The sequence below is a fragment of the Xiphophorus couchianus genome, unplaced genomic scaffold (genome assembly GCF_001444195.1).
Source record: "Xiphophorus couchianus unplaced genomic scaffold, X_couchianus-1.0 Scaffold1000102, whole genome shotgun sequence".
Classification (NCBI taxonomy): domain Eukaryota; kingdom Metazoa; phylum Chordata; class Actinopteri; order Cyprinodontiformes; family Poeciliidae; genus Xiphophorus; species Xiphophorus couchianus.
Window position 1 is genome coordinate 1,442,680 of NW_020963015.1, and position 25,531 is coordinate 1,468,210.

Sequence of the window (25,531 nt, forward strand, 5' to 3'; positions counted from 1 at the left end):
AGCTGGTTTTAGTCTGGATTTAAAGGAGCTCAGTGTTTCAGCTGTTTTACACTTTTATGGAAGTTTGTTCCAGATTTGTGGTGCATAGAAGCTAAAAGCTTCTATGAAACCAGAACCAAACAAGGAGAAGCAGCTTTCAGCTTCTCCTTGTTTGGTTCTGGTTCTGATGCAGAGCACAACCAGAACCAGAACCAGAACCTGAGGGGTCTGGAAGGTTGATCCAGCAGCAGCAGATATTTAATGTGTTGTGGTTCTGATCCGTTCAGTGATTTATAAACTAACAGGATTTAAAATGTATCCTCTGAGCTACCGGGAGCCAGTGGAGGTTCTTGAGAACTGGGTTTATGGGCTCTATCTTCCTGGTTCTGGTCAGAACTGCAGCAGCAGCGTTCTGGATCAGCTGCAGCTGGAGGATTGATTTGTTGGACAGACCTGTGAAGACGCTGTTGCAGGAATCAATGTGACTGAAGATAAATGCCTGAATGAGTTTCTCTAGATCTCACTGAGACATGAGTCCTCCGATCCTGGAAATGTTCTTCAGGTGACAGAAGGCCGACTTTGTATATAAGTTCAGCCCATTTACCATTTCTAGTTATTGTTATTATTATTATTGTTGTTGTTAGTACAGTTTATCATGTGCAGCCCGGTTCTGTTCATGTTACTGAGATCCAGTGAGCTGCAGGTTGGACGTGCTGGCCGGTCCTGCTCAGGAAGCAACAAACTGAGTGTGTATAAGAGAGAGAGAGAGAGACAGTTGCAGGGCAGGTAGTTGAGCAGACATACAACTCCTGCGACCACATAGATTGAACAGCAGAGGTCAGGCCAAACCCTGCGAGCAGCGCAGACGCGCTGTGTGTGTGTGTGTGTGTGTGTGTACATGTGGTTAATGCTCTTTGTCTTGCCTGCTTTTCTTCCTAAACATCTCAGAACGTTTGAAGCTTCTTGTGAATTATATCAAGTGCTCTCATTCTGATATGACATGAGGTCCTGGTTCTGGTTCAGGTCCTGATTCTGGAGGACCAGTTTTGATCCTGACTGAACCTTGATGAAGAAATCTGTTTGTTCCGTTTGGCTCCATTCTCACAGCAGGTTTTATGTTCAATTATTTTTTTTCCGTTGAAATGTGAATTTTTCCTGCTGGTTAAACCGAGTCAGACTTCTGTGTGAATAGTTTCCGATCCACAGAAGAAGAACTGAGCGCTCAGTTTACAGCAGGAAAGATGGCTGCCGCCACCGATGGATGGATGTTAAAGTTGTTAGGGGCGATAGCAAGTTCACCAGACCAGAAACAGACGAAGGAAGGTGATAAAAAGAAAACAATCAAACTGATGCAGCCATGATGGAGCAACCAGAACCAACAACAACCAATCGGAACCAACAACAAACAACAACCAACCAGAACCAACCAGAACCAACAACAACAAACAACCAGAACCAACAACAACGTTTTGCTGGTTCCGGTCCCGGTCCTGTTTCCTGGTTCTGGTCCCGGTCCAGTTTGCCTGTCTCCGTTCTGTGTGAGCAGGTGTGTTCTCACCTGGAGGAGGAGGTGCTGGGCAGCGGCCTCCTCATGGCTCCTGGACTCATGCTGTAGTAGGAGGAGCTGTCCAGGTCGGCCAGGGAGAAGTTGGGTCCGGTTCCGGCCGCGATGGGAGCTGCAGGATAGAACACAGGGAGAGACCGGGTCGATCAGCAGGATGGACAGAACCAAGTTCCATCCTCAGTCCGAGGTCGTGTCAGTCGTGACCCAAGACTCCTTCATCATCATCCTCTTCCTCTCTGTGAACTCTGCTGAACAAAGGCAGCAATCAGCTTCAAACCCAGACATCCCTCCAGCCCCCCTTCCCTCCTCTTCATCGCTTTATTGACACTGAGCATGATGGCGTGATGGGATGAAAGAAGAAGAGGAGGAAGAGGAAGAGGAGTGACAGGACCTGCTGGGTAATTTTCTGCTGAGCTCAGCACCGTGAGCTCAGCCCATCTATCTATCACTGAGCCCTGCAGAGATAGCTTACACCCACACACACACGCCCACACACACACACCCACACACCCACACACACAGAAAGAGAGAGAGAGCTCTCCTAAGAGAGAAGCAGCAGTGTTTCCACATCAGTGTTTCACAGCCAGCCTGGACAATCCAACGTCAATAATAATAATAATAATAATAATAATAATAATAATGACAACAGCACAGAGCTGGGAAGTTCATCAAAACCAAAACCCTGAAGTGCTTCCAAGTTTCTCCTGCTTGTTTCCAGCATTCCCAGTTCAAACTGGGAGCAGATCCCAGAACCTCCCAGATGGGATGAAGGAGCAGGAAATGATCTGGACCAGATCCCTGAGGAACACCTCCTCCAGGTCCAGCCTGCCTCTGGTTCTGTCAGTGAAGCTGGTTCACCTCAGAGCTTTTGGACCATGGTTACCATGACGATGGTTATCATGAAGACGCTCTCTGCTGCGGTGGAGCAGCGAGACCATCTGCTGCTGGCACCTGACCAGGTGTGTGTGTTACCCAGGGCAACAGAGGGCAGGACGGAGGAGGGGTGGAGGAAGTCCACTCGCTTTTCCTCCCAGCCAAATGGGTCACCGGCCTGATGGAGTGTGAAACCCGTCAGTGCCAACGCTGCGCCGCAACCAGCTCAACGTGCACGCCCACAGCAAACCCAGCTTTCTCTGGACTGAGCCTAACCCAGATGTTCCGGTTGGACCCAGACCCTGAGGACGACCCCAGCTGACAGCTGGCCCACATGTTGAGAACCCGGTCAGAACCCGCTTCGTTATGAGAGGAGCCAGAACAGACCCGGACAGGTTCCTCTGGTTCCTCTGTTCTGGGGCGGCTCACCACGACCCATGGCAGAACCTATATAAGTGGTTCTGTTGGTCGGTTCTGGACCAGCTGGACCGGGCCGCTGCTCGCTCTCTGCTGCTTTAATAGGATATTGATCGACAGGCAGAGATTCGATTGGCTGCCAGGGAGTAACGGCTGCACAGCACCAAGGTCACTGCTGCTGTGTGTGTGGGTGTGTGTGTATCAGCAGGAGCTACTGCTGGACTCAGTAAAGGTGAGATCCCACCTGGATCTGGGACTCGGTTCTGTCAGCTGTCAGAACCAAGAGGAGCAGAAGCAGAGAGGTCTCACTCTGAGCAGGATTTAGGAGCTGAGAGAAGTTTCACTATAGCTGCTCAGCTGAGAGGACCGGTCCACACTGGATCTGTGACCCGACCAGAACCACAACAAGTGGGTCAAAGCAGCATCAAGTACCTGGAGGTGGTTCTGTGCCGCTCTGGAACTATCCGGGCTTCTCGGGGTCACAAGAGCAGGGAGAGAAGAAAAAGACCTGGTGACCTGAACTGTTCAGTGAGCCTGCAGGACAAAACTCGGGGCATAGAGCTCCCAGGCGAAGCCGTGTGATTGGTCAGAAACCAGCAACACCAATTCTACCTGCTGGACTGAACTGGTTTTACTGGTGCTGCATTACTCTTCTTCTGATGCTAACGCTGCTGTGACCTCACACAGACACACACACACTCAGACAGAGCATGCACTCTCCTGTACTCTAATCTATAAGTGATTCTTTCAAAGCTGCATTGCTGCAAATGTGCTGACCCACACAATACACACACACACACACCCCGACAGCCTTTGTTTTGGTGTGTGTGTGTGTGTGTGAAAGAGACGATGTGTGTTTCAGCTTCAGGAGCCGCAGCAGAAACATTTAATCTGCTGGAGCTAAAAACCATCCAACATGGCTGAAGACAGACAGCAGGACCTGATGTCTGAACCAGAAGACGACACAACATCCCCAACAGAGGGAGCTAGAGAGCAGAAAAACTGCTCAGCCATCAGATGGACTGCAGACCAACAGCTGGTTTCCATGACAACTGTCCCACAGCTGTGGTCCGTAAAGGAGCGCCTCCAGGCTCTGTGCTTACACCTGTGCTTTCCTCCAGGCCAGGTGAACGGGGGCAGAGCTGGCAAAAAAATGAAACATGAAACTGGAGCAGGTCTGGTTCTGGTTCTGGTCAAAACTGGGAGCAAAAGAATGATCGAGAACTAAGCAACAAAGATGAACCAAAAATCTGTCTGAGTTGGAATAGAATAAACATGTTAACCAACAATAAATAATGGAACAGAATTTATTAAAAAATAAAGTTAAATAAAAATATTTAAGCAAACAAAATTAATATAAAACACAAGAATAACTGAAAAATTTAATAATCAATAAAATTAATAAAAACACAAAATTACATAAAAATTGAAAACAATTAAAAAGTCTAATAATAAAATAATAATTTGCTGAGCCAATCACAGAGCAGCTGTCACTAACGGACCAATCAGAGAGAAGGAAGAGAAAGAGCGAGACTCACTCTGGGAGACTCGGACAAGTTCGGCCACGGTGAAGACTCCAGGTGTGACAAAGCTGTCCTGGAATCCCAGGTGACCTGTAGAGGAAGAGGAGGAGGAGGAAGAGTTCAGGTGGAACATCACAGGTTTCCATGGAAACATCCAGGATTATTCAGTTATTGTGAATCAGTCCAGTTAAGTCCCATTTAGAACAGAGCCGTCGGTATAAGCGCAGCGGAACCTGAACAGAACCCGGTTCCGTGTCTGGATGTACAGATCCGAACCGGCTCAGTGGAGCAGTTATCAGAGACGGGACTGTGTTTCAAAAAAAATTACTGTAACACTTTATTTGACAGGGTGTGAATAAGACCGTCATAAACATGAATAAGTCTTCATGAATATTTATGACTGTTGTCATAAAGTGTCATTCGGTAAATCATGACACTTTTAATGCAAAGTTTACATTATTCAAAATGTCTTCGTTATGACAACTTGACATTAACCAAGAAACATCATATTTCATAAATGTCACAATAGCAGTCACAGTAATGTCTTTAAGTGTTATTACACTGTCAAACAAAACAGTAATTAATATTTCCTCAGCCTGAAATAAAGCGGAACAAGTAGGACCAACAATAAAGATTTCATTAAGCTTTATTATACTGTCAAATTCATTAACAACATAGTCATTAATAATTCCTTTTACATCAAGTGCAACAAGTAGCAGCAGTTATGAAGACGTCATTCAGTAACAGGGAGATCTTCTTCTTGTTGTCTTCATTTCCTGGAAGCAGATCTTTGTCCAGAATGCTCAGAAATTATAGCTGTTCTTCCAATGGTTGTGGTCAAACTTAATCATGGTGAAAGCCTTTTCATGAATTCTAACTTGGAGAATTTCTTCTGGACAATCTCATAGTGCAGTGGTTCCCAAAGTGTGGGGTGCGCCCCCTGGTGGGTGGGGGGTGCAGGAAGTGGTATGGATGAATGGGAAAAAAACAACAGTTACACAAAGGTGTTTGTTATAAAGTGCAATACAATTATTAATACAATTAGCATAATGACTAGGGCTGAACAAAATTATTCTGATCAAATATTTGTTTGACAGAAATTCATCAGCCTGTTATTCAGATTGCATCATTTAATGTATAGTTTTAGGTACATGAGTGGATCTGTTCACTTAATGAGCAATCAAAATTATTTCCAACCAGATACTCTGGTTTATGGATGTTTGCAAGAAGTTTATTAATAAATAAATAGAATAAACACTAGTTTTACATTTGACAACAATTAGTTCTCTAAAACGTAACTTATTAACTCAGTTGGTGGATGTTGATTCCTGCTCCCCCTTACCTGTCCCCCCTCACCTGGAGAAAATAGTAACACAAAAATGACTTACCTAATTTCCTTGGGGATATTTCATCTGCTTCTTCCTCTGGTGGCTGGTCCTCATCATCATCCTCCACACCTGTAGCTCGTCTTCATTAGCCGCCTTTGCCCCCCCCCCCATGTGTCCTTAGGCTGAAACGGGTCTTTATGTGGATAAAGTTGCCAAAGCAAACAACACAAGCACCATGTTGCATCAGCCAAGTTGCTAAATAAAACACATAAAGGATAACTTTGACTAACATATTAGCTTTTAATTTGTCAGATTAAAATTAGAGGGAAAAAACTTATTTACCTGCCTATAAAATATGTTTAATATTAAGGGCTAACGTTACAGTAATGTAGTTTAATAACTTTAGCTAACATTAACTTACAGCAAGGTAGCATTAGCTTGAATGGCTCATAGCTAACATTATAAAGAAAGAGAACATAGTCAATGTTTTATTCTCAAAGAAAATGTAAAGTTAATAAGACACATACCTCAGATGTATTAGGTGTCAGACTTCGGTTATAACTTGTGTTAGTTTGGCCCCACAAGATGGAAGATTTCTTCTTCACCAACACGCTGCACGCCTGTTGGTGCACTGCTGCCTCCCACTGGTGGAGATGGTGTACTGCCCTACTTAAAACGGCCTGAAATAATGTTTCAAATGCAAAGTTCATAAGTGCTTTGCAGACATCTTGCTGTAAAACTTTAGGATCAATTAAATTAAGAAATTTAAGACTAAAATAAATGGCAGAGCAATGTAATATTACCAGATAAAGCTTCATAATTTTTAAAGTTTAATCAGTAATACTTTTATAACAAATTTATGTCAGATCATGATTTCTCAGTTAATGTCAAGTTGTCATAACGAAGACATTTTAAATGTAAACTTTGTATTAAAAGTGTCATGATTTACCGAATAACACTTTATGACAACAGTCATAAATATTCATGAAGACTTTCTCATGTTTATGACAATGTCATGACAGTTTTATTCACAACCCGTCAAATAAAGTCTTGCCAAATTAACTACATCAATTTTAATGCATTAAAACTTTAATGTAATTGTTGGAGCCTATTAAGAAATAGATGAACTTATTTTTTGCTAAATTATTAATGTTACAGATCCAAGATTATGTGAATGGTAGATCTATTGTTATTTATTTGTGTTGCTGAGACGCTCCTCCTTGTCAGTCAGCCTCCTGCTGTGATTAACAAGCAGAAGCAGCTGCTGTGGTTGATCTGATTGTTTGGTGAAGGAGTGAGGAGTGAAACAGTTTTTCTACCACAAATTAACGTTTATATTTACATTTTTTGTAAGTCAACTCGGAGAATATTTCTGTTATTTTTATAAGTAAAGAAAACACCTTTTGAAACCAGAAAACTCTCTGCGAGTGCTTTTTATTTTGAGTGAGTCGAAAACCTCCTCCTAAAAAACTACTCTGGCATTTTTGATATTTGGACCCTATTAGGATGCAAGAGTAGCCTTAACAAGTAGAAAAACTTCACTGATGACTTGACGACAAGAGTAAAGTTGGAGGATTCAGCCGATCACTCGCAGACAAACAAAGAAAGCAGCCAGCAGGACGTGAGTAAAATCAACTGATTGAGTTTATGAATGAAAGCGCCGCTGCGCTACAGAGAAACTATCGATCACTACAGAAAGCAACGCTGTGGATTTTGGAAAAGGAAACAAAGAAGGATGTTTATTGATGAACTTATTTGAAAGTGAAGGGATCTGTGTAACAATGTCTGACCCCGAAACTCCGCCTCCGTCTGAGGATGTTCAAAATGCGCGTCCTTTCGCGCAGAGGCAGATTGGGAGCCTGAACTAGAAAGATTAATGAAATAAAGGCTTTAATGACGGATGCAGGAAATGTTGATACAGTCAATGATTCAGTGCAAGCATTTAAGGAAGTTGTGGATGAGTTTAAAATGATCATAAGTTGGTTCAAGAGGAAGAAAAGGAAAGTGATTACAATGACTGGTTTGAGCCTCGAATAACAAAATTATTTTTTGAAAGATGTTGAAACATGGAAAAAAGACATTGTATAATCAACAATCAGACCATCTGACAGCATATCTAATGTATCACAGAAATCAAAGTCATCTTCTCCCACTAGATCATCCTCAGTGTCTTCAGAGTTAAAAAGGGCCAAAGCAGAACAGGCTGCTGCACTGGCACGAGTAGCTGCCTTGAAAGAGAAACATGCTTTGCAAATGGAGGAAGCAAAATTGAAGTTAGAGATGAAGCAAATTGAGCTAGAAGCTGATCTTGCAGCATCAACTGCTAAAATGAAAACCTTGCAAAGTGATGAGGTGGACCAGAAACCATCTTTAGGTGATGGCATGAATGAATACTATAGAGAACCAGAACCATCAAGAACCAGATTCGATAGAGGGCAATGTGGAATTTATGCAGCTAGGTGCTAAACCAAAAACTCCACTTCAACGGACTATTTTTGAGAGATGTAAATCTTCTCCCAGGAGTTTAAGCTCAGCAGAGAATAAACCTCAAAATAAGAAACCCACTGAAAGTGAAACTGAAGCTGCAACTTATGATCACAATGCATCTCAAACTGTACATGATTACCCAGATGTGGCTGTTACTGCTGATAATGAAAATTTTAATGTTGTTATTCAAAGACAAAATGACATAGCAGAACTCATTGTCAGCCAGCAAAGTCTTTGTTACCTCCGAGAAATAATTCTGTTTGATGGTAACCCATTAGAATACCAGTCTTTTGTTCATGCATTTGAACAACTGAAGACTAAAAATGATAAAGACAGACTGTATTGTCTAGAACAATTTACATCTGGTTTGCCAAGAGATTTGGTTCGCAGCTGCTTACATATGGAAGGAAGTAAAGGCTACAGAGAAGCTAAACAACTTTTAAAGGAGCACTTTGGAAATGAAATTAAAGTCTCTGGAGCTTATTTGGATAAAGCCTTGAACTGGACAGCAATTAAAGCTGAGGACAGAAAAATGCTGTATGCATATGGAATGTATTTGAAAGGATGTTGTAATATAATGCAAGATTTACAGTATTTAGAGGAACTTGAAATCCCATCAAACTTAAGGCTGCTAGCATCCAAACTACCTTACAAACTGTGAGAAAGATGATGAACCACAGCTTAGAAATACAACAGAAAACTGGCAGGAGAGTCAGATTTAAACATCTTGTCGAGTTTGTGGAAAACCAAGCTAACATGATTTTAGATCCTTTGTTTGGAGACATTCAAGACCAAACAACAACCAAAAAAACATTCCCAAGAGGCAAAGGTGAACTAAAATCAATAAGAGGTAAAAACAGCAGTTTGTGACATCAATAGTTACCGAGAAAACAGGATGTGCTATAAAGCAATCAGTTTTTCCTCCACCACCTCCTGAATCCACACCCAGTCCCATCATCCCTCACTGTGGATTCTGCCAGGGAAAACTGAGCCGACTGTCCGCTTTTAAAACACGACAGTAAAGTTGAATTTTTGAGAAGTCACGGATATGGGTCACCCTAAATAGGTCATTTAAGCAAAAATTGTAAGAGGAGACTAATGTGTCAAGTTTGTTGAATGAGACATCCGACAGCAACATCCGACAGCAACATCCGACAGCAACATTAAACAGACCCATCACTCTGCGTTTCTGAGCTCTGAGGCCGGGGTCCAGACTTTATCTTTACACCCTTCTTGCTCCAGAATGTGTCTGGCCCCCTGGCACTGCAGAACAGGACATTACCTGTCCGGATCACTACAAGAAAATTTACAAGAAACAGAAACATAAAATACAGGGGACCTAATTCAAACATCAGACTGATCCCCTGCCTAAAGGAACCTCAGACTGAAGAACTCTTGGCCTCCAAGTCACTTAAACTAGCTCGTAAAATAAAAAAGGAGGAGGCGTGGCTTCAATATTTAAGAATACCATAAATTGTAGTAAAATCTCTTTGGGTCTCTTCACCTCTTTAGAGTTTCTGGAAATTGAGGTTAAAGGCCACAAACGAACTTTGACAGTAACTTTATACAAAACTCCAACTTTTGTGGAAAATTTCTTTACTGACTTGAATGAATTTCTATCTCTTATATGTATTGATTATGATTGTTTAATAATTGTCGGTGATTTCAACATTCATGTTGACAACCCCCAAGACAGAGGGGCAAAAAAGCTCGCTAATATTTTAGAGACTTTTGGTCCAACACAACATGTCAAACAAGCAACACACACTCAAGGACACACTGGACCTGGTTATCAGTAAGGGTGTGAATATTTCCAATGTCTCTGTAACTGATGTCGCCTGTTGCATCACTTCCTGTTATCTTTGAAAGTTCTTTATCTTTTAACCCACTTGGACAAACAGCAACCATCACAAAACGTTCTCTCACTGAAAACACAGCAGAAACTTTTAATCAAATCTACTCTTCTTCCTCACCCTTAAGCTGTAATGATGTAGATAAGTTGGTAAATGATTTTCAGTCTAAAGTTTCAGATATTATTGATTCCATTAAAATGAAGGTTGTGTCTGGTAAAAAGAAATCTCCATGGAGAAATACACAAACAGTTAGATCTGCAAGACAACTCTGCCGTAGGGCAGAACGAAAATGGGGTAAAACTCAACTCCACGTTCATTGTGACATCTATAAAGAAAGTCTACGTAACTATCATTTAACACTAAAACATGCAAGAGAGGCTTTCTTTGCAGATGTCATAAACAAAAACATTAACAATGCTCCAGCTTTATTTGCAACAGTTGACAGAATCACAAACCCTCCTGTGATGTTACCGCCTGAATTCCAATGTTTTGCCGCCTGCAACCAGTTTTCCAGCTTCTTTTCAGAGAAAATTCATAAAATCAGAGGATTAATCTGTACATCCACTATAAAGCCAGTACCAATGCTGAGCCCAAACAAAACAAATACAGGAAAAATGACCCAATTTCAACTACTTAATTATAAAACCCTACAGGAAATTATAAGTCAATAAGCTCCAGTTCCTGCTGCCTGGATGTCCTAGATCTATAACTCTAGAACATTTCTTTAAGAAAGTCCTGCCTGTTATTGCTGCTGATCTGATCCAGATAGTAAACTCATGGCTCTCATCAGGCGTTTTCCCCCAGGCTCTGAAAACAGCAGTAATCAAACCACTGATAAAAAAGAACAATCTGGACAAATCACTACTGCAGAATTACAGGCTGACCTCTGACCTCTGACCTCCAATCACTGAACAGATGCTTAGAACAGATAAATGTGTGGATGTGCCAAAACTTTCTCCAGCTGAACAGAAACAAAACTGAAGTTATTATTTTTGGACCTAAAGAGGAACGATCTAGAGTTATAGATCTAGAGTTATAGATCTAGAGTTATAGATCTAGAGTTATAGATCTAGAGTCATAGATCTAGTTATAGATCTAGAGTTATAGATCTAGAGTTATAGATCTAGAGTTATAGATCTAGAGTTATAGATCTAGAGTCAATGCACAGCTTCAGTTATTACAACTAAAACCAGCGATCAGCCCGAAACCTGGGAGTAGTGATGGACTCTGACCTGAACCTCCAGAGCCACATAAAGACAGTTACAAAGTCGGCCTTCTATCACCTGAAGAACATTTCCAGGATTAAAGGACTAATGTCTCAGCCAGATCTAGAGAAACTCATCCATGCCTTCATCTTCAGTCGTATTGATTATTGCAACAGCGTCTTCACAGGTCTGTCCAACAAATCAATCAAACAGCTTCAGCTGATCCAGACGCTGCTGCTGGAGTTCTGACTAAAACCAGGAAGATAGAGCACATAACACCAGTTTTAAAGTCCCTCCACTGGCTCCCTGTAGCTCAAAGAATAGACTTTAAAATCCTGTTGTTAGTTTATAAATCACTGAACGGCTTAGCACCACAATACATTAAAGATCTGCTGTTGTTGTATCAACCTTCCAGACCTCTCAGGTTCTGGTTCTGGTTCTGCTCTGCATCCCCAGAACCAGAACCAAACGAGGAGAAGCAGCTTTCAGCATCTATGCACCACATATTTGGAACAAACTTCCAGAAAACTGTAAAACAGCTGAAACACTGACTTCTTTTAAATCTCGACTAAAACCCCACCTGTTTAGAATTGTATTGGAAACGTAATTAATTATGAATTTATTGATGTAACTTGACTTAATGATTGATTCTATATTGCATTGTGATTCTGTGTTTGTAATGATGTAAAGCACTTTGAAATGCCTGCTGCTGAAATGTGCTATACAAATAACATTTGATTGATTGATTGAACATCCGACAGTAACATTAAACAGTAACATCCGACAGTAACATCCGACAGTAACATTAAACAGTAACATCCGACAGTAACATTAAACAGTAACATCCGACAGTAACATCCGACAGTAACATTAAACAGTAACATCCGACAGTAACATTAACAGTAACATCCGAGTAACATTAAACAGTAACATCCGACAGTAACATCCGACAGTAACATTAAACAGTAACATCCGACAGTAACATTAAACAGTAACATCCGACAGTAACATCCGACAGTAACATTAAACAGTAACATCCGACAGTAACATTAAACAGTAACATCCGACAGTAACATCCGACAGTAACATTAAACAGTAACATCCGACAGTAACATTAAACAGTAACATCCGACAGTAACATTAAACAGTAACATCCGACAGTAACATTAAACAGTAACATCCGACAGTAACATCCGACAGTAACATTAAACAGTAACATCCGACAGTAACATTAAACAGTAACATCCGACAGTAACATTAAACAGTAACATCCGACAGTAACATTAAACAGTAACATCCGACAGTAACATCCGACAGTAACATTAAACAGTAACATCCGACAGTAACATCCGACAGTAACATTAAACAGTAACATCCGACAGTAACATTAAACAGTAACATCCGACAGTAACATCCGACAGTAACATTAAACAGTAACATCCGACAGTAACATTAAACAGTAACATCCGACAGTAACATTAAACAGTAACATCCGACAGTAACATTAAACAGTAACATCCGACAGTAACATCCGACAGTAACATTAAACAGTAACATCCGACAGTAACATCCGACAGTAACATTAAACAGTAACATCCGACAGTAACATCCGACAGTAACATTAAACAGTAACATCCGACAGTAACATTAAACAGTAACATCCGACAGTAACATCCGACAGTAACATCCGACAGTAACATTAAACAGTAACATTAAACAGTAACATCCGACAGTAACATCCGACAGTAACATTAAACAGTAACATCCGACAGTAACATCCGACAGTAACATTAAACAGTAACATCCGACAGTAACATTAAACAGTAACATCCGACAGTAACATCCGACAGTAACATTAAACAGTAACATCCGACAGTAACATTAAACAGTAACATCCGACAGTAACATTAAACAGTAACATCCGACAGTAACATCCGACAGTAACATTAAACAGTAACATCCGACAGTAACATCCGACAGTAACATTAAACAGTAACATTAAACAGTAACATCCGACAGTAACATCCGACAGTAACATTAAACAGTAACATCCGACAGTAACATCCGACAGTAACATTAAACAGTAACATCCGACAGTAACATCCGACAGTAACATTAAACAGTAACATTAAACAGTAACATCCGACAGTACTCCATATTAAAAGTGCAAAAGTTTCAAAGCAGGACAGTCAAACTGAGACTGAAGAAACTCCCATAAGCAGTGCTCTTGTTTCAGCAGGTGATGCAACTGGGGGCCGGGAGAGAATGTGCACTTGCAATTGTTCCCGTCTGAGTTAAGGTGGCAAAAGGGGACAAATATATTCAGACCTACCTATGCTTTCCTCGACCCGGGCAGAACGGCAATGTTTTGTACTGAAAGCTTCATGAACTGGCTAAATTTGAAAGGATGCAAAACAGAGATACTTATGTGAACAATAGGACAGGAAAAGCCTGCAGGAACTTATGAGGTCAGAGGACAAGAGGTGGGAGACTTGGAGGGCTGCACATATTTGGACCTGCTGAAAGTTTACACACAGGATAAAATACCCGTCTCCAAAGAAAACATCATCACACAAGCTGATCTGGAGATGTGGCCTCACCTCAGGGGTGTCCATTCAAAAATTGAGGCAGACATTGAACTCCTCATTGGAACTGATGTTCCTCGAGCATTAGAGCCATGGAAATAATAAATGGTAACGGACCGTACGCCATGGAAACGGTACTTGGATTACCAAGTGGAACCGGACCACTTGGTGTTGATAGTACTGATCTCACATATTCCTGAGTAGAGTTATGTGTGTGAAGAAATCCTCCTGGTTTATCTGTGTGTGTGTGTGTGTGTGTGTGTGTGTGTGTGTGTGTGTGTCTCACCGTTCTCTGGCTGCTCCTTGATATCTGATTCGCTGGCCTGGTTGGGGCTTTCTGATTGGCTGGTTTCTGGAGAGAAAACAGAAAAACTACGATGAGGAAGGAGAGCTGGAAAACACACACACACACACACAGAGTCTTAGGCACGGAGAGTTCACTGACAGCTGGGACGTTAGAGTTCTCTGACTCTTGAAAACAGCAGCAAAAACTGTTCTGGTCCACTGAGGAAGACGGACCTGACCCAGAACCAGAACCAGAACCAGAACCAGAACCACAAGTGTCCCCTGTAGGATGAGTCCGTTAGGGTTAGGTTTGTCCTCCAGTTTTTCTTAGCTTCAGCAGCTGCAGCAGAACCTGGGGGGGAAGCAGCTGACTGAAACTTTTCCTCTTTCCTTCCCATTTGATCCCAGCTGTTCCTGAACTCATCGTGTAATTCTATCTGGCTGCCACCAGGCTGCGCTGTGCTTTGACTAGACTCTCTCCCCCAGCCCCCACAGGGGGACAGAGGGCAGCATTCATCCGGCCTGTTAGCATGCGGCTCACCGTGTCGTCCTGCTTCAGCTGCTTAAAACAAAGAGCATCAGCCTGAAACCATGGCAACTGGGGGGGGCGGGGGGGGCAGCCAAGGCAGGGGGCTCTACCCCTCCCTCCCCCATCTGCCCCCGTTCATCAGTTAGCAGGTTAATTAAATATGCTAATGAGGCGTGGGAGCAGACAGTCTGCCTACAGGGGCTGGACCATCTGCAGAACCGGAACCAGAACTGGATCTTTGGCGGTCCGGATCGGTTGGAACATGTGGCAGCATCATTCCTGTCCTGTGTTCCCAGCAGTATTCCTGACTTTCTCTGGAGTTCTTGTCGTTGTAGCAGAACTTGTTCTGACCCACTCATGCTGGGAAATCTGGCAACCGGGTCAGAAGTAGATCTGCAGAACCCAAACAATGCAGATGCTTTAGGGCTGAAATTATTTGGAAAAACTGGGAAAACTGGTTTGGATGAAAAGTTTCCATGTGGAAACGTCCGATCCCGGCGGTTCCAGATCCACAGACGATCCACAACTGTCGGATCCAGGAGGAATTTCTCATTGGTTCTGCTGTGTCGGTTTGGGTCGCTCGGTTCCATTCAGGAATAGAACCTGACACCAGAACAGGCAGCGGGAATACCGAGCTTCAGAACCAGAGGGAGCTCAGAGTCGAACCGGTTCTGGATGGAGAGGGAGGATGATCATCTTGTTTTAATATTTTGTTCTGTTTTTCCTCCAAATCCAAAACCAAAGGAGCTCCAGTGGACCCGGTTCGTCTCCAGCAGAACCAGCTGCTGATTCTATGGATGTTTGTCATTTACTGGGTTCTGCTGACGATCCGACGGAGTCCATAATCTGGTTCTGATCATCTGGGTCGGCCTCAGCTGCTGATCTGGACTCCTCTGGTTTTCTACAGCAGCGAGACGGATCTGAACACGTATATCTATGTGAAGGAGCAAAAATTAGATCAGTGTTAGTTTCAATCTGACAAACGCTCTGAAACTCAGACCGTTCTCCATAGATCTGTTCTCTCTAGATCTGTTCTCTCTAGATCTGTTCTCTAAATCTGAGCGTTTGTGAGACTGAAACAAAACAGATCTAATTATTGTTCCTTCACATAGATATACACGCTCAGATCTGTCTCACTGCTCTTAACATGCTGCAGCTTTACTAAGTTTCACCTCTAAATTACTTGAACACGGTTCTGGACCCAGTCTGGTGTGCACACACAGTAAACCCGCACCTGCAGGGTTCTGGTGGCAGCGCAGCAGAACCACGACTCGCCTCCATCTCTACGCCAGCAGCAGCCATCTTGCCCCCCAGGGGGGCGTGGCCTGTTTGGGTTTCAGTCTCTTCATGTTTGAACAGAATCGAGAGAAACAGACGTTTGCTGAACGGAGAGACGTCCAACACTGCCAAGGAGACGCTGCCAACTGGAACACACACACACACACACACACACACACACACACACACACACACACCAACACACACCGTCAGAGTCAGAGATGTCTTCATGTTTTCAGTCTCAGACACACTTTAACGTTTTCTGTCACAGTAACACCCTGCTCCGCCTCACTGACAGAGTGTGTGTGTGTGTGTGTGTGTGTGGGTGTGTGTGTCTGGCAGCCATCTTAAAGCTTTGGCAACCATTTTGGAGCTTCTCTCTGTTTGCTTTGAGTCGCTGCCACTCGCTACTGTCTGCCAGAACAAAAGAGCTTCTGCCTTTACCAGCCGGTCACACACACACACACACACACCCACACACACACGCACACACCCCCCCCCCCCCACACACACACATACACACACACCCCACACACACACACGCTGAGTGTGTTCACCAACAAGCTCTCCAAACCATCCAGCGCAGTTAAAGTTCTGCAGGTTCTCTACTGATGTGAACTAAAACCAGTGACTGTGATTGACCTCTGACCTTTGCTTGACCTCTGACACAAACAGAATCCGGTTTTGCAGAATCCAGAAGCGGCAGCCATATTTGTAGTTTTTATCATGTAAATAAAAAGTGGACCGTCTCAGAATCACAACAGTTCTGGTTCTGAAGTGGCTTTAAGGTGGAGCTACTCCAGAACCAGAACTAGGTCCGAACCCATCAGAACCAGAATCAATCTCAGGAACACCAGAGGAATGGTTCCTGGAGGTTTCAGTTTAACTGGATCTGGTTCTGAAATGATGAGACTCACTGTCTCGGTTCTTCAAGCTTTCAGAACCGGAGGATGAAGAGGGATCTACCCGAAACCCAGAGCGGTCCACATGGTTGAGTTCTGGTTCTGATGGACCTTTGACTTCTAGTTACAAACGAAAAGACCCGACCCAGAAGATCAGAACCATCATTCTGCCTCAAACTCCCACAATGCCTTGCTTCACCTCCTCCGTCCAGCAGGAGCAGCAACGAGCTGCTCAGCTGCTCACGACTCAGCGAGACAAGATGGCTTCCTGATCACTTCCTGTCCTTTATTTCCTCTGTTTGTTGCTCCAGTCCTTCTTCCCTCCGTTGCTCAGCTCATCCTCTTCCTCATCTGCAGGCCGATTGATGCTGATCAGTTATTAATCACTGATAGATGCTGAATGTTCACAGGAGAGCACCAACCAATCAGATCGCAGGAACGGATGAGACCTGCTCTGATTGGCTCCCGTGTTACAGAAACTTTCTTCTCGCTACAACTTTTTCCTCTCTGACCCAACAGAACTATATGTCTGTGTCAGATAATACACACACACACACACACACACTGTGCTGCTTTATCTACAGCGCTTCCACTATAGTCTGCTACCAACTCTGATCTATTAATCACAATGTGTGTGTGTGTGTGTGTGTGTGTGTGTGTGCAGACCAGATGGATTGTGGTTCCCTCCAGAACAAGAACAGTCTTCAAAAGAGGTGCTCTTATTTTGGAGGGTCAGGACTTCTAATCTGGAATGGGCCTCTAAGCCCTCAGGACCATGCTGCCGCCACCAGGAGGGAGCGTACACAGAACCCTGAGGACAGAGCAGTTCATGGACAGAACCAGAACAGAATCCGGGTCCAGATCCAGCAGCTCAACACCACTGAATCCGGCTGGCATGTCCGGTCTGCAGGAGAGGCTCAGGTCAAAGGTCTGTCGTTCCTGAACGCCTCGTTGCCCAGTTGGCATCACTGAGGCATGCTGGGAAAGAAGAGATGAAGAGGAGGAGGATGAAGGATGTGACCTTCAGCGTCTGTGTGGAAAAGGTCAAAGGTCAAAGTGGGGGCGGAGCAGAGATGAAGCTGGAGGATGATGGAAGAAGAGTGATGAAGATGAGGAAGAGGAAGGTGAGTCCCGTGCCTCCAGCACAAAATCAAAGTGAGGAAGAGGAGCACACACACACACACTGAGCCCAGCTCATCCCAGTACAGACTCCCAGTCTCCCATCAAGGCTTCCAGCTGAGCAGAGAGGATCATGGGAAATCCTGGACAGGACAGAACCGGTCAGAACCGGTCAGTATCCAGCAGTAATTCAGAGTCCGTCTGTCAGACAGTCAGTGAATGCATCGTGTACCTGGACTCATCCAGAACCTGAACCAGAACCCAATTATCTGGACTAGTCTTGCGGCAGGTTCAGTTCCTCCAGTGTCGGCGCTGCTGCTGTTGCTATGGAAACAGCTGGTCAGGTGACCGAAGCAGCTTAATCAGCTTCGTGTTTTTAGCAGCAGCCGTTCCGATTGGGTCAGGAAGCAGAACCGGTAATCAGGTTAGAGGATCGGCTGCTAAGCGGGTCACCTGTAGGTTAGCTCCGCCCCCTCCTCAGGTGGAACCTGAGCCCAGCCCTATCCCCTCTGACCTCTGGCTGACCTGTGACCTCCGAACGGCGGTGGAGGGTTGATGCTGCGGGACGCACAGCAGTGGTCCCAAATGGCCTAGTCAAAGTCTGAAATAGCATAGCAGAAGACACAAACAGGATGAACACGGAACCGGTTCCGGAAAGAAGGCAATGCAGACCGGACCCGCCCGGCCCGGTCCGGTCCAATCAAGTCGTAGCTCGTCAGGTGGCCATGGCAGCTGACTTCCTGTCTGCAGCGCGTTATCGATCGGTCAGAGTGAGACCTCTCAGCTCGCCGGCGGTGCGGGATGTGTCGTCCCCCCAGAACATTTGGGTCCGTTTGAGAGCCTCCTGGCAGAACCGGCCGCGCCGGCCCTTTAATATCTATCTTCAGAGTTGACAATCTTTGGAGCAATTAAAGCGATCGATGCGTCCAGAGAGGAGAGAGCCTCTTATCCCAGTAATAGCTCTCACTAAATAATGAATACAGGCCACACACACACACACACACACCATGCAGCGAGGCGCTGCATGGCTACACACACACCTCCCTGTGCTGCTCCTGATGCCTCCCCCACTGGGTCAGGTCTGAATCTCCAGGTGGTTCTGTTCCGGTGCTGGGCCAGGTCAGAGGTCAAGCAGAGCAGAACATCATCTGCATGGAGGAGAACCTGGAACCGCAGTAACAGGTGGGGGAGGGGCTCCTGTGATCTCCTTTCTGTGTGGCTGGACCCCTCACCCCCACCTTTGCACCCCCCCCCCCACACACACACACACACACAATACACACACACATACATACACAGTGCTCCCCTCCTCTGACCCCCCCCTCCAAAACGTTTCTGCTGAAGACTGAAGGAATGCAGGAGAAGAAGAGAGGCCCAACAGCTGCACACACACACCCACACACCCACACACACACACCCACACACCCACACACACACACCCACACACACACACAGCTAGCAGAGCAGCAGACGTGATCCATCTGTAGTGGCGTTCCTCAGTGGGACGATCATTTTCCAGCAGAACTCGTCCCAACAAAGATGGCATTATGTTCCTCCTCCTCCTCCTCCTCCTCCTTCTCCTCCTCTACAACTGTGTGAAATAAGCAGTGGGGGGGGGCAGTGATACAGATTACACTGCTGCTGATCTGAACCGCTCAGATAAGGTTAGCTTCAGGACAGAGGAAGAGGAGGAAGAGGCCTGCTGTGGTTTCCTTGTGATTTTTTTTAAGACTGGAAATCAGGAGAAAGGATGACCGCCAAGGTCAACATGGCGGCCAAAGTGTGTAATTTTCTCATTAAGCTAAGAGTTATTAGTGATGGACAAAAGCTGATGATCACTTGTTAAAAATTTTGTCCTGTAGTCACCATTTTTATACCTACATCCTAATGGACTGAAGCCACAGCACAAGATGTCAAGGCTAATGCTATGCCAATAGTTAGCTAAACTAGCAAGAGTTTGGCTTTGCTTCTCAGTTAAGTAAAACTAGGCAAGACCATTAGCGGGAGCTAATTGCATTATCAGGAGCTAGCACCATTAGCTGGAGCTAACCGCATCATCAGGAGCTAGCACCATTAGCGGGAGCTAACAAAAGTGACTGCGACAGACTGGCGACCTGTCCAGGGTGAACCCCGCCTCCCGCCCGGAACGTAGCTGGAGATAGGCACCAGCAACCCTCCCGACCCCATTAGGGACAAGGGTGAACAGAAAATGGATGGATGGATGGATAACAAAAGTGACAGTGAAGTATCTTTAAATAGTAGCGGCGTTGGGAAGAACCGGATCGAAATGAAACCTGGAAGACCTGTGGTTCTGAGTGGATCCGACCTGAGGGGACAGAACCGCAGCAGGACAGGTCACTGAGCAGACCGTTAAGAGCTCAGAGGTCCGGTCAGGTCCACAGAACATCCAGAATCGAATATCAGCTCTTTGTCTGGTTATGACAGAACCATTTATAGTCGGGCCGGCCGAGGGATGCTATCGTTTAAAAGGAATATGGAGGGGAATAATTTATGAAACCACACAAACACACACAAGCACACCCCCTCTGAAACACACACGCCTGCACGCCGAAACACACACGCACACACACTCACAAACACGCCCCCCCCACATGCACTCACACTCTGAAACACACACACACACACCCACAGTCCCTCTGCAGTGCTGCACTGTGAAGGGCAGACCTGAGATCAGCATTGTGTGTGTGTGTTTCTGTATTTACAGCTCCTCCTGGAATACCAACAAGCGTGAGGTCGGCATCAGTGAACATGATCCGGCTCAGCAGGGACCAGAACCCAGAAACCCGACGGTTAAGCGGAGTCTGGATGCTGCTGACCAATCAGAGCGCAGGATGAAAAGGCGACGTAAATGGGAAAAGTTTGAAACGCAGTAAAGAGATCTGGTCCTGGCTGTGTGAGGATCTGATTGTTCTGACCTGTTTCATCAGGACATTCTCAGAATTTTATGGTTCTGCGTTTAACAAAAGCAACAAGCCAACCAACCCGTTCACTAACAGGATGCCTGGAAAACCCGGCTTCCTGTTCCCACCTTCCAAACGGACCGGCAGGGCGCCATATTCCGGTCCACTCCAGGTAACGATGTGAGAAAGGGTCCCGAGGTGAGCTCCCTGAGGAAAACCACAAATATATAACCATCCGGCCGTCACCTGAACTCCACCAGAGAGGATGGAAGCCAATAAATAATAAATCAGAATAAACTAAATCAAATTGATAAGAATAATTTGATATTTAATTTCAATGTGCGTTAGAATAAAGACAGTTCTTTGTTCTGTCCCAGTTGGGGTAGATGTGGAATATTTCTGTCTCTGTTAATTGGCTGAAAGAGAAAAATTATCACTTTGTCTGTTTAGGTGCAACTACGGCAAGCAGAATCACATTTAATCACAAAGCCTGGATCATTGATGCTGCCATGGAAAAAACCATAGAAGAAGAGTCACTGGGTTCAAGAACCAAAACAGATTAACTTATAGAGAACCAAACAGGAACAACAGAACCAAACAGAACCAAATAGAACCAAAAGAACAAACACTGACTGGGTTCACATCTTCATCACCAACATCATCATCTTCATCACCACTAAAGTTCCTTATGATCAGAACCAACCAGAATCAGAACCACCAGAACCAAAACCAACCAGACTTTCCAAATGCACCCCTTCTGCCCTTCTTCCTAAATCTGACCCCTGACCCCAAAACAGCTTTTCCTCTTGTGGGGACCAGGCTTTGGTCGCGCACACACACACACACACACACACACACACACACACACACACACACACACACAGGAACCCTCAGAGTGGGAGGAGCTAAATGATGAATGATCAGGGGCCTCAGGTATAAAACACTGCGCAGTTTTCACACTAAAACTTGGCGTACAGCAGATCTTCTCAATTCCAGTCCTCAGCCCCTCCCTCCCCCCTCTGCATGTTTTAGATGTGCCTCTATTTCAGAGCAGCTGATCCAAATGATTGCATGGCCTGTTAATCAACCACAGATTCAATCCAGGTGTGTGGAAGCAGGGAAACACCTAAAACATGCAGGGCAAGGGGGCTGGGGACCGGAATGAGAAGCACTGGCGTACAGACAAGTTTAGAAAAAATCCGGATGTACAAAGCCATGCGCACCTTTCTTTTATAAATTCTAATTTGCGGGAAACAGACCAGCTGCTGGTTCACCTGTCGCCTCTTTTATACTCTTTTCTTTATACTTATGAAAATTAGTATAAATACCCAGAAGGCTGGGACCACGGAAAGCGGTAACCATGACGACATCCTTGTTTGTGGCAGTATAAGTATTTATAATAATAATTATTATATATTTTATTTAAAAGGTGCTTTCTCACAAAATAAAACTAATGCATTTTAAAGGAAAAAAATCCAAATAAAGAAATAAAATAAAGATTTCCCAGTGCAGATGGCCGTTGGAGCAGCAGAGCGTTCAGCCGGGATTTAAAGACCCACAGAGACTCTGAGTGGGAATGTGGACGTTTATTCTAAATACAGGAATCATGAGCAGAATCAAGTCAAAGTTTGCGTTTGACACAAAGTTAAGTTTTATACATGCCGACTTGTGCGTAAAATGTGGCACCGCACATCTTTTGTGCGCAAGCCGCTTCAGACATGAGGACGTCTGAGGAAGAGGAAGCAGCAGCTCGCTGCTCTGCTCTGGTGGCAGGATGGCTTCTGCTGAACCGGTTCTGCTGATCCGGTTCTGCTGAGAACTGTTTTAGAAAGAAACATGAACCGGACCGGTTCTGGTCCGATCTCTGCTGCAGCTTGAGGAAGAGGGAATGATGTCACAGCATCACTTCTGTTCCCATGGAAATGAAGCAGCCAGACTAGGACGGATCAGAACCAGACCTGGGGTGAGATGGTGGTCCGCTGGGCTCGACCCGCTTCATTCACCATCAGAACTGGTCCGGTTCCATCCAGTCAGCAGCTCATTGCTCCTCATTCAGCAGCTGTCAGCTCCAGAACCGCTCCGCTGCTTCTGGCCCCCTAGGACCAGGTCGTAGTCAGACCGGCGCTGAGCCAACAACAGAACCTTGGAGGACAACTGTCCGAACATCCAGAACCAATCAAATCATCCACTGCCGACCCAGTTCACAGGACCAGACTCATCTGGACCTTCTGGCCTCTGACAGTTTCCAGTTTGTAGAACAAACAGTTTGGGTCTGAAGAACCAACAGAACCAACAAAAACAAACAGAACCAAATAGGAACAATGGAACCAAACAGAACCAAGTAGAACCAACAAAACCAAAAGAACAAACAGAACCGACAGAACAAAATAGAACCTCCTCCTCATCAGCTCAGTAATCACAGTTGGGTGTCCAAACCGTCCAGAACTGGCACAAGGACAGAACAGAACCCAGTTCCTCCTCATGAAGCCGGTACCGGGCAGATTGGGCCAGAATCAAACCCTCAGCATGGTTTTGTGTTTGTGTCCACAGGTGGTGTCTCCCTCTTGGACCCAGCAGAACCGACACTCAGCTGCTCTGGACCGATCCATTTTAAGAAGATAACTAATAATAAAATAAATGTAAAATCCTAATAAATAGGAAGAGATAAAATAATGTATTCGCCTGCAGTTCAGTTGCTTTAACTCCTTTTGTTTTTAATTTGTTTTTATTATTATCAACAAACTGTTCATTCGTCTGGAAGAAACAAACAAACTAAAAGTTTAAAATATCAGTTCCTTAATTTATGAATGGGAAAAATGGAATAAAGAACCAGAACCAGACCCAGATCCGGTTAATTCCCGGCTCCTGCTTGCTGCCATATGCAGCATCTCCATGGCAACATCTGGACCAGCAGCAGCTGGATGCTCCGTATGTGTGTGTCAGTCTGTGTGTGTGTGTGCAGTTTTCTGGCTTCAGGCAACTCAGGGAAACCATCTGATCGCTTCAGGAGAGAAGCTCTGCTTTTAGGAGCGCAACCACACTACATTACCCAGCATGCATCACTAAACAGTGCCCCCTACTGGTCCTGTGTCCACAGCGCTCAGCAGGAGGAGCCAAGGGAGAGAAACTGGACCAGACTGAGCTTCAGAACCAGGACCCAACCAGAATCAATATAAAAAAAGATCAATATAAATGAAATTATATAATTGGACTTATTAAAATTAAACTAATAAAAAAAAGAGATTTAAATGTGTAGTTTTTAATTTGATAGATTACAGAACAAATACATGTTTTTGTTCATTTTTAAAAGGCAGTTTAAGAGGCAAAAACCGGCAAAATCTGAAATAGCTTAAGTTAAAAATTTCATCAAAATATGAAAAAAGAAATGAAATAGAAAAAAATAAGATAAGAAAACAATAATAATATTAGCAGAGTTATTCATAAAGAAAAAGTGGAACAAAAGTTTGTGAAATAAATCTGGTTCTGGTTCTCACAGGCTGGTCTGAGCTGAAGAGGACATACTTGCACTTCTATGCAACTGAGCACTTTGAATAGACTTCCATTCATTTTAGTCACTGTATTTATTGCTCACTCCAACCTTAACCAGAACCTGACTAGTACTGCCGATATAACTGCAGAAGTGGAGACTGGAAAAATGTCCTCACTTCCACTAATGACCTCCCATTATCGGTAAATGTTACGGAAGTGGTTCTCTAGATGCCCTTTATACAAGTACACACACACACACACACACACACAGAGCAGTCCACGGAAATTAGTGTTTATTAGTGTTTACTTTAGTGTATACTAAAAAATTAATCTAAGTAAAATGATTAATTAAAATTAAAGTAAAATGAAAACTGAGTAAAATTAAAATATTCAGTCTTTAGTTAAATACTTTACATAATAAATCAATCATACTTAAAACAGACAAAAAATCAAAAATCTTAAATACTTTAAGAAATTCATAAAAACATGAAAAAATTTAATAAAATCAAAATATTCCCGTTGACAAAGAGCAACGAGGAACCAAAGTTATGTTCCCTGCTTGTGTCCAAAATTACCTAATTCTGGTTCTGATGGACCAGTATGACCCAAAGGCTCTGTTAGTGTATATGCACATGTGTGTGTCAGCAGGTCAGTCAGGACTTCAGTAATTAGTCCAGAAACGAAGCTTCAAATCTGGTTAAGAGCTCAGAGCTCACACACACACATACACCCCCCCCCCCCCCCCCCCCCACACACACACACACACACACTGTAGCCCCAACCCTAACCTATAACCCACAAACAGCATGTCCGCTCATGGAGACCAGGAAAATGTCCCCACAAGGAGCAGAGGTCTCCACAGCCCCACATTGTAGACAGACCATAGGTCCCCACAAGGACATAAAAACCTAGTTCTCACACACACACACACACACACATGTTTGCATGGCTATCTTTGTGGGGACTTTCCATTGATTTCCATTTATGTCTGCAGCTTAAACCTAAACCTTATCCTAACCAAAACTCAATTCACACCTTAGTCCTACATCTGACCCCTGACCCCAAAACAGCGTTTCCCCTTGTGGGACCCAGGCTTTGGTCCCACAAAGAGCAGTTGGTCCCCACAACGTAGTGTGTGTCAGGAAAATGGTCCCCACAAGGTATAACAAACAAACGCACACACCTGCAGCAGGT

The 25,531-nt window shown here is 44.2% G+C and overlaps 1 protein-coding gene across 6 annotated transcripts in view; it reads right to left on the reverse strand.

The window, feature by feature from the left end:
* Positions 1-25,531, reverse strand: part of nfia (nuclear factor I/A) — an 82,408-nt gene that overhangs the window by 37,125 nt on the left and 19,752 nt on the right. For all 6 annotated transcript variants that reach the window (XM_028011911.1, XM_028011906.1, XM_028011912.1 and 3 more), the window contains exons 3-5: positions 14,101-14,166; positions 4,372-4,446; positions 1,538-1,655 (exon numbers count right to left, since the gene is read on the reverse strand). In XM_028011911.1, coding sequence (XP_027867712.1) covers positions 1,538-1,655; positions 4,372-4,446; positions 14,101-14,166 — 259 coding nt within the window. The remainder of the gene's footprint in view (positions 1-1,537; positions 1,656-4,371; positions 4,447-14,100; positions 14,167-25,531) is intronic.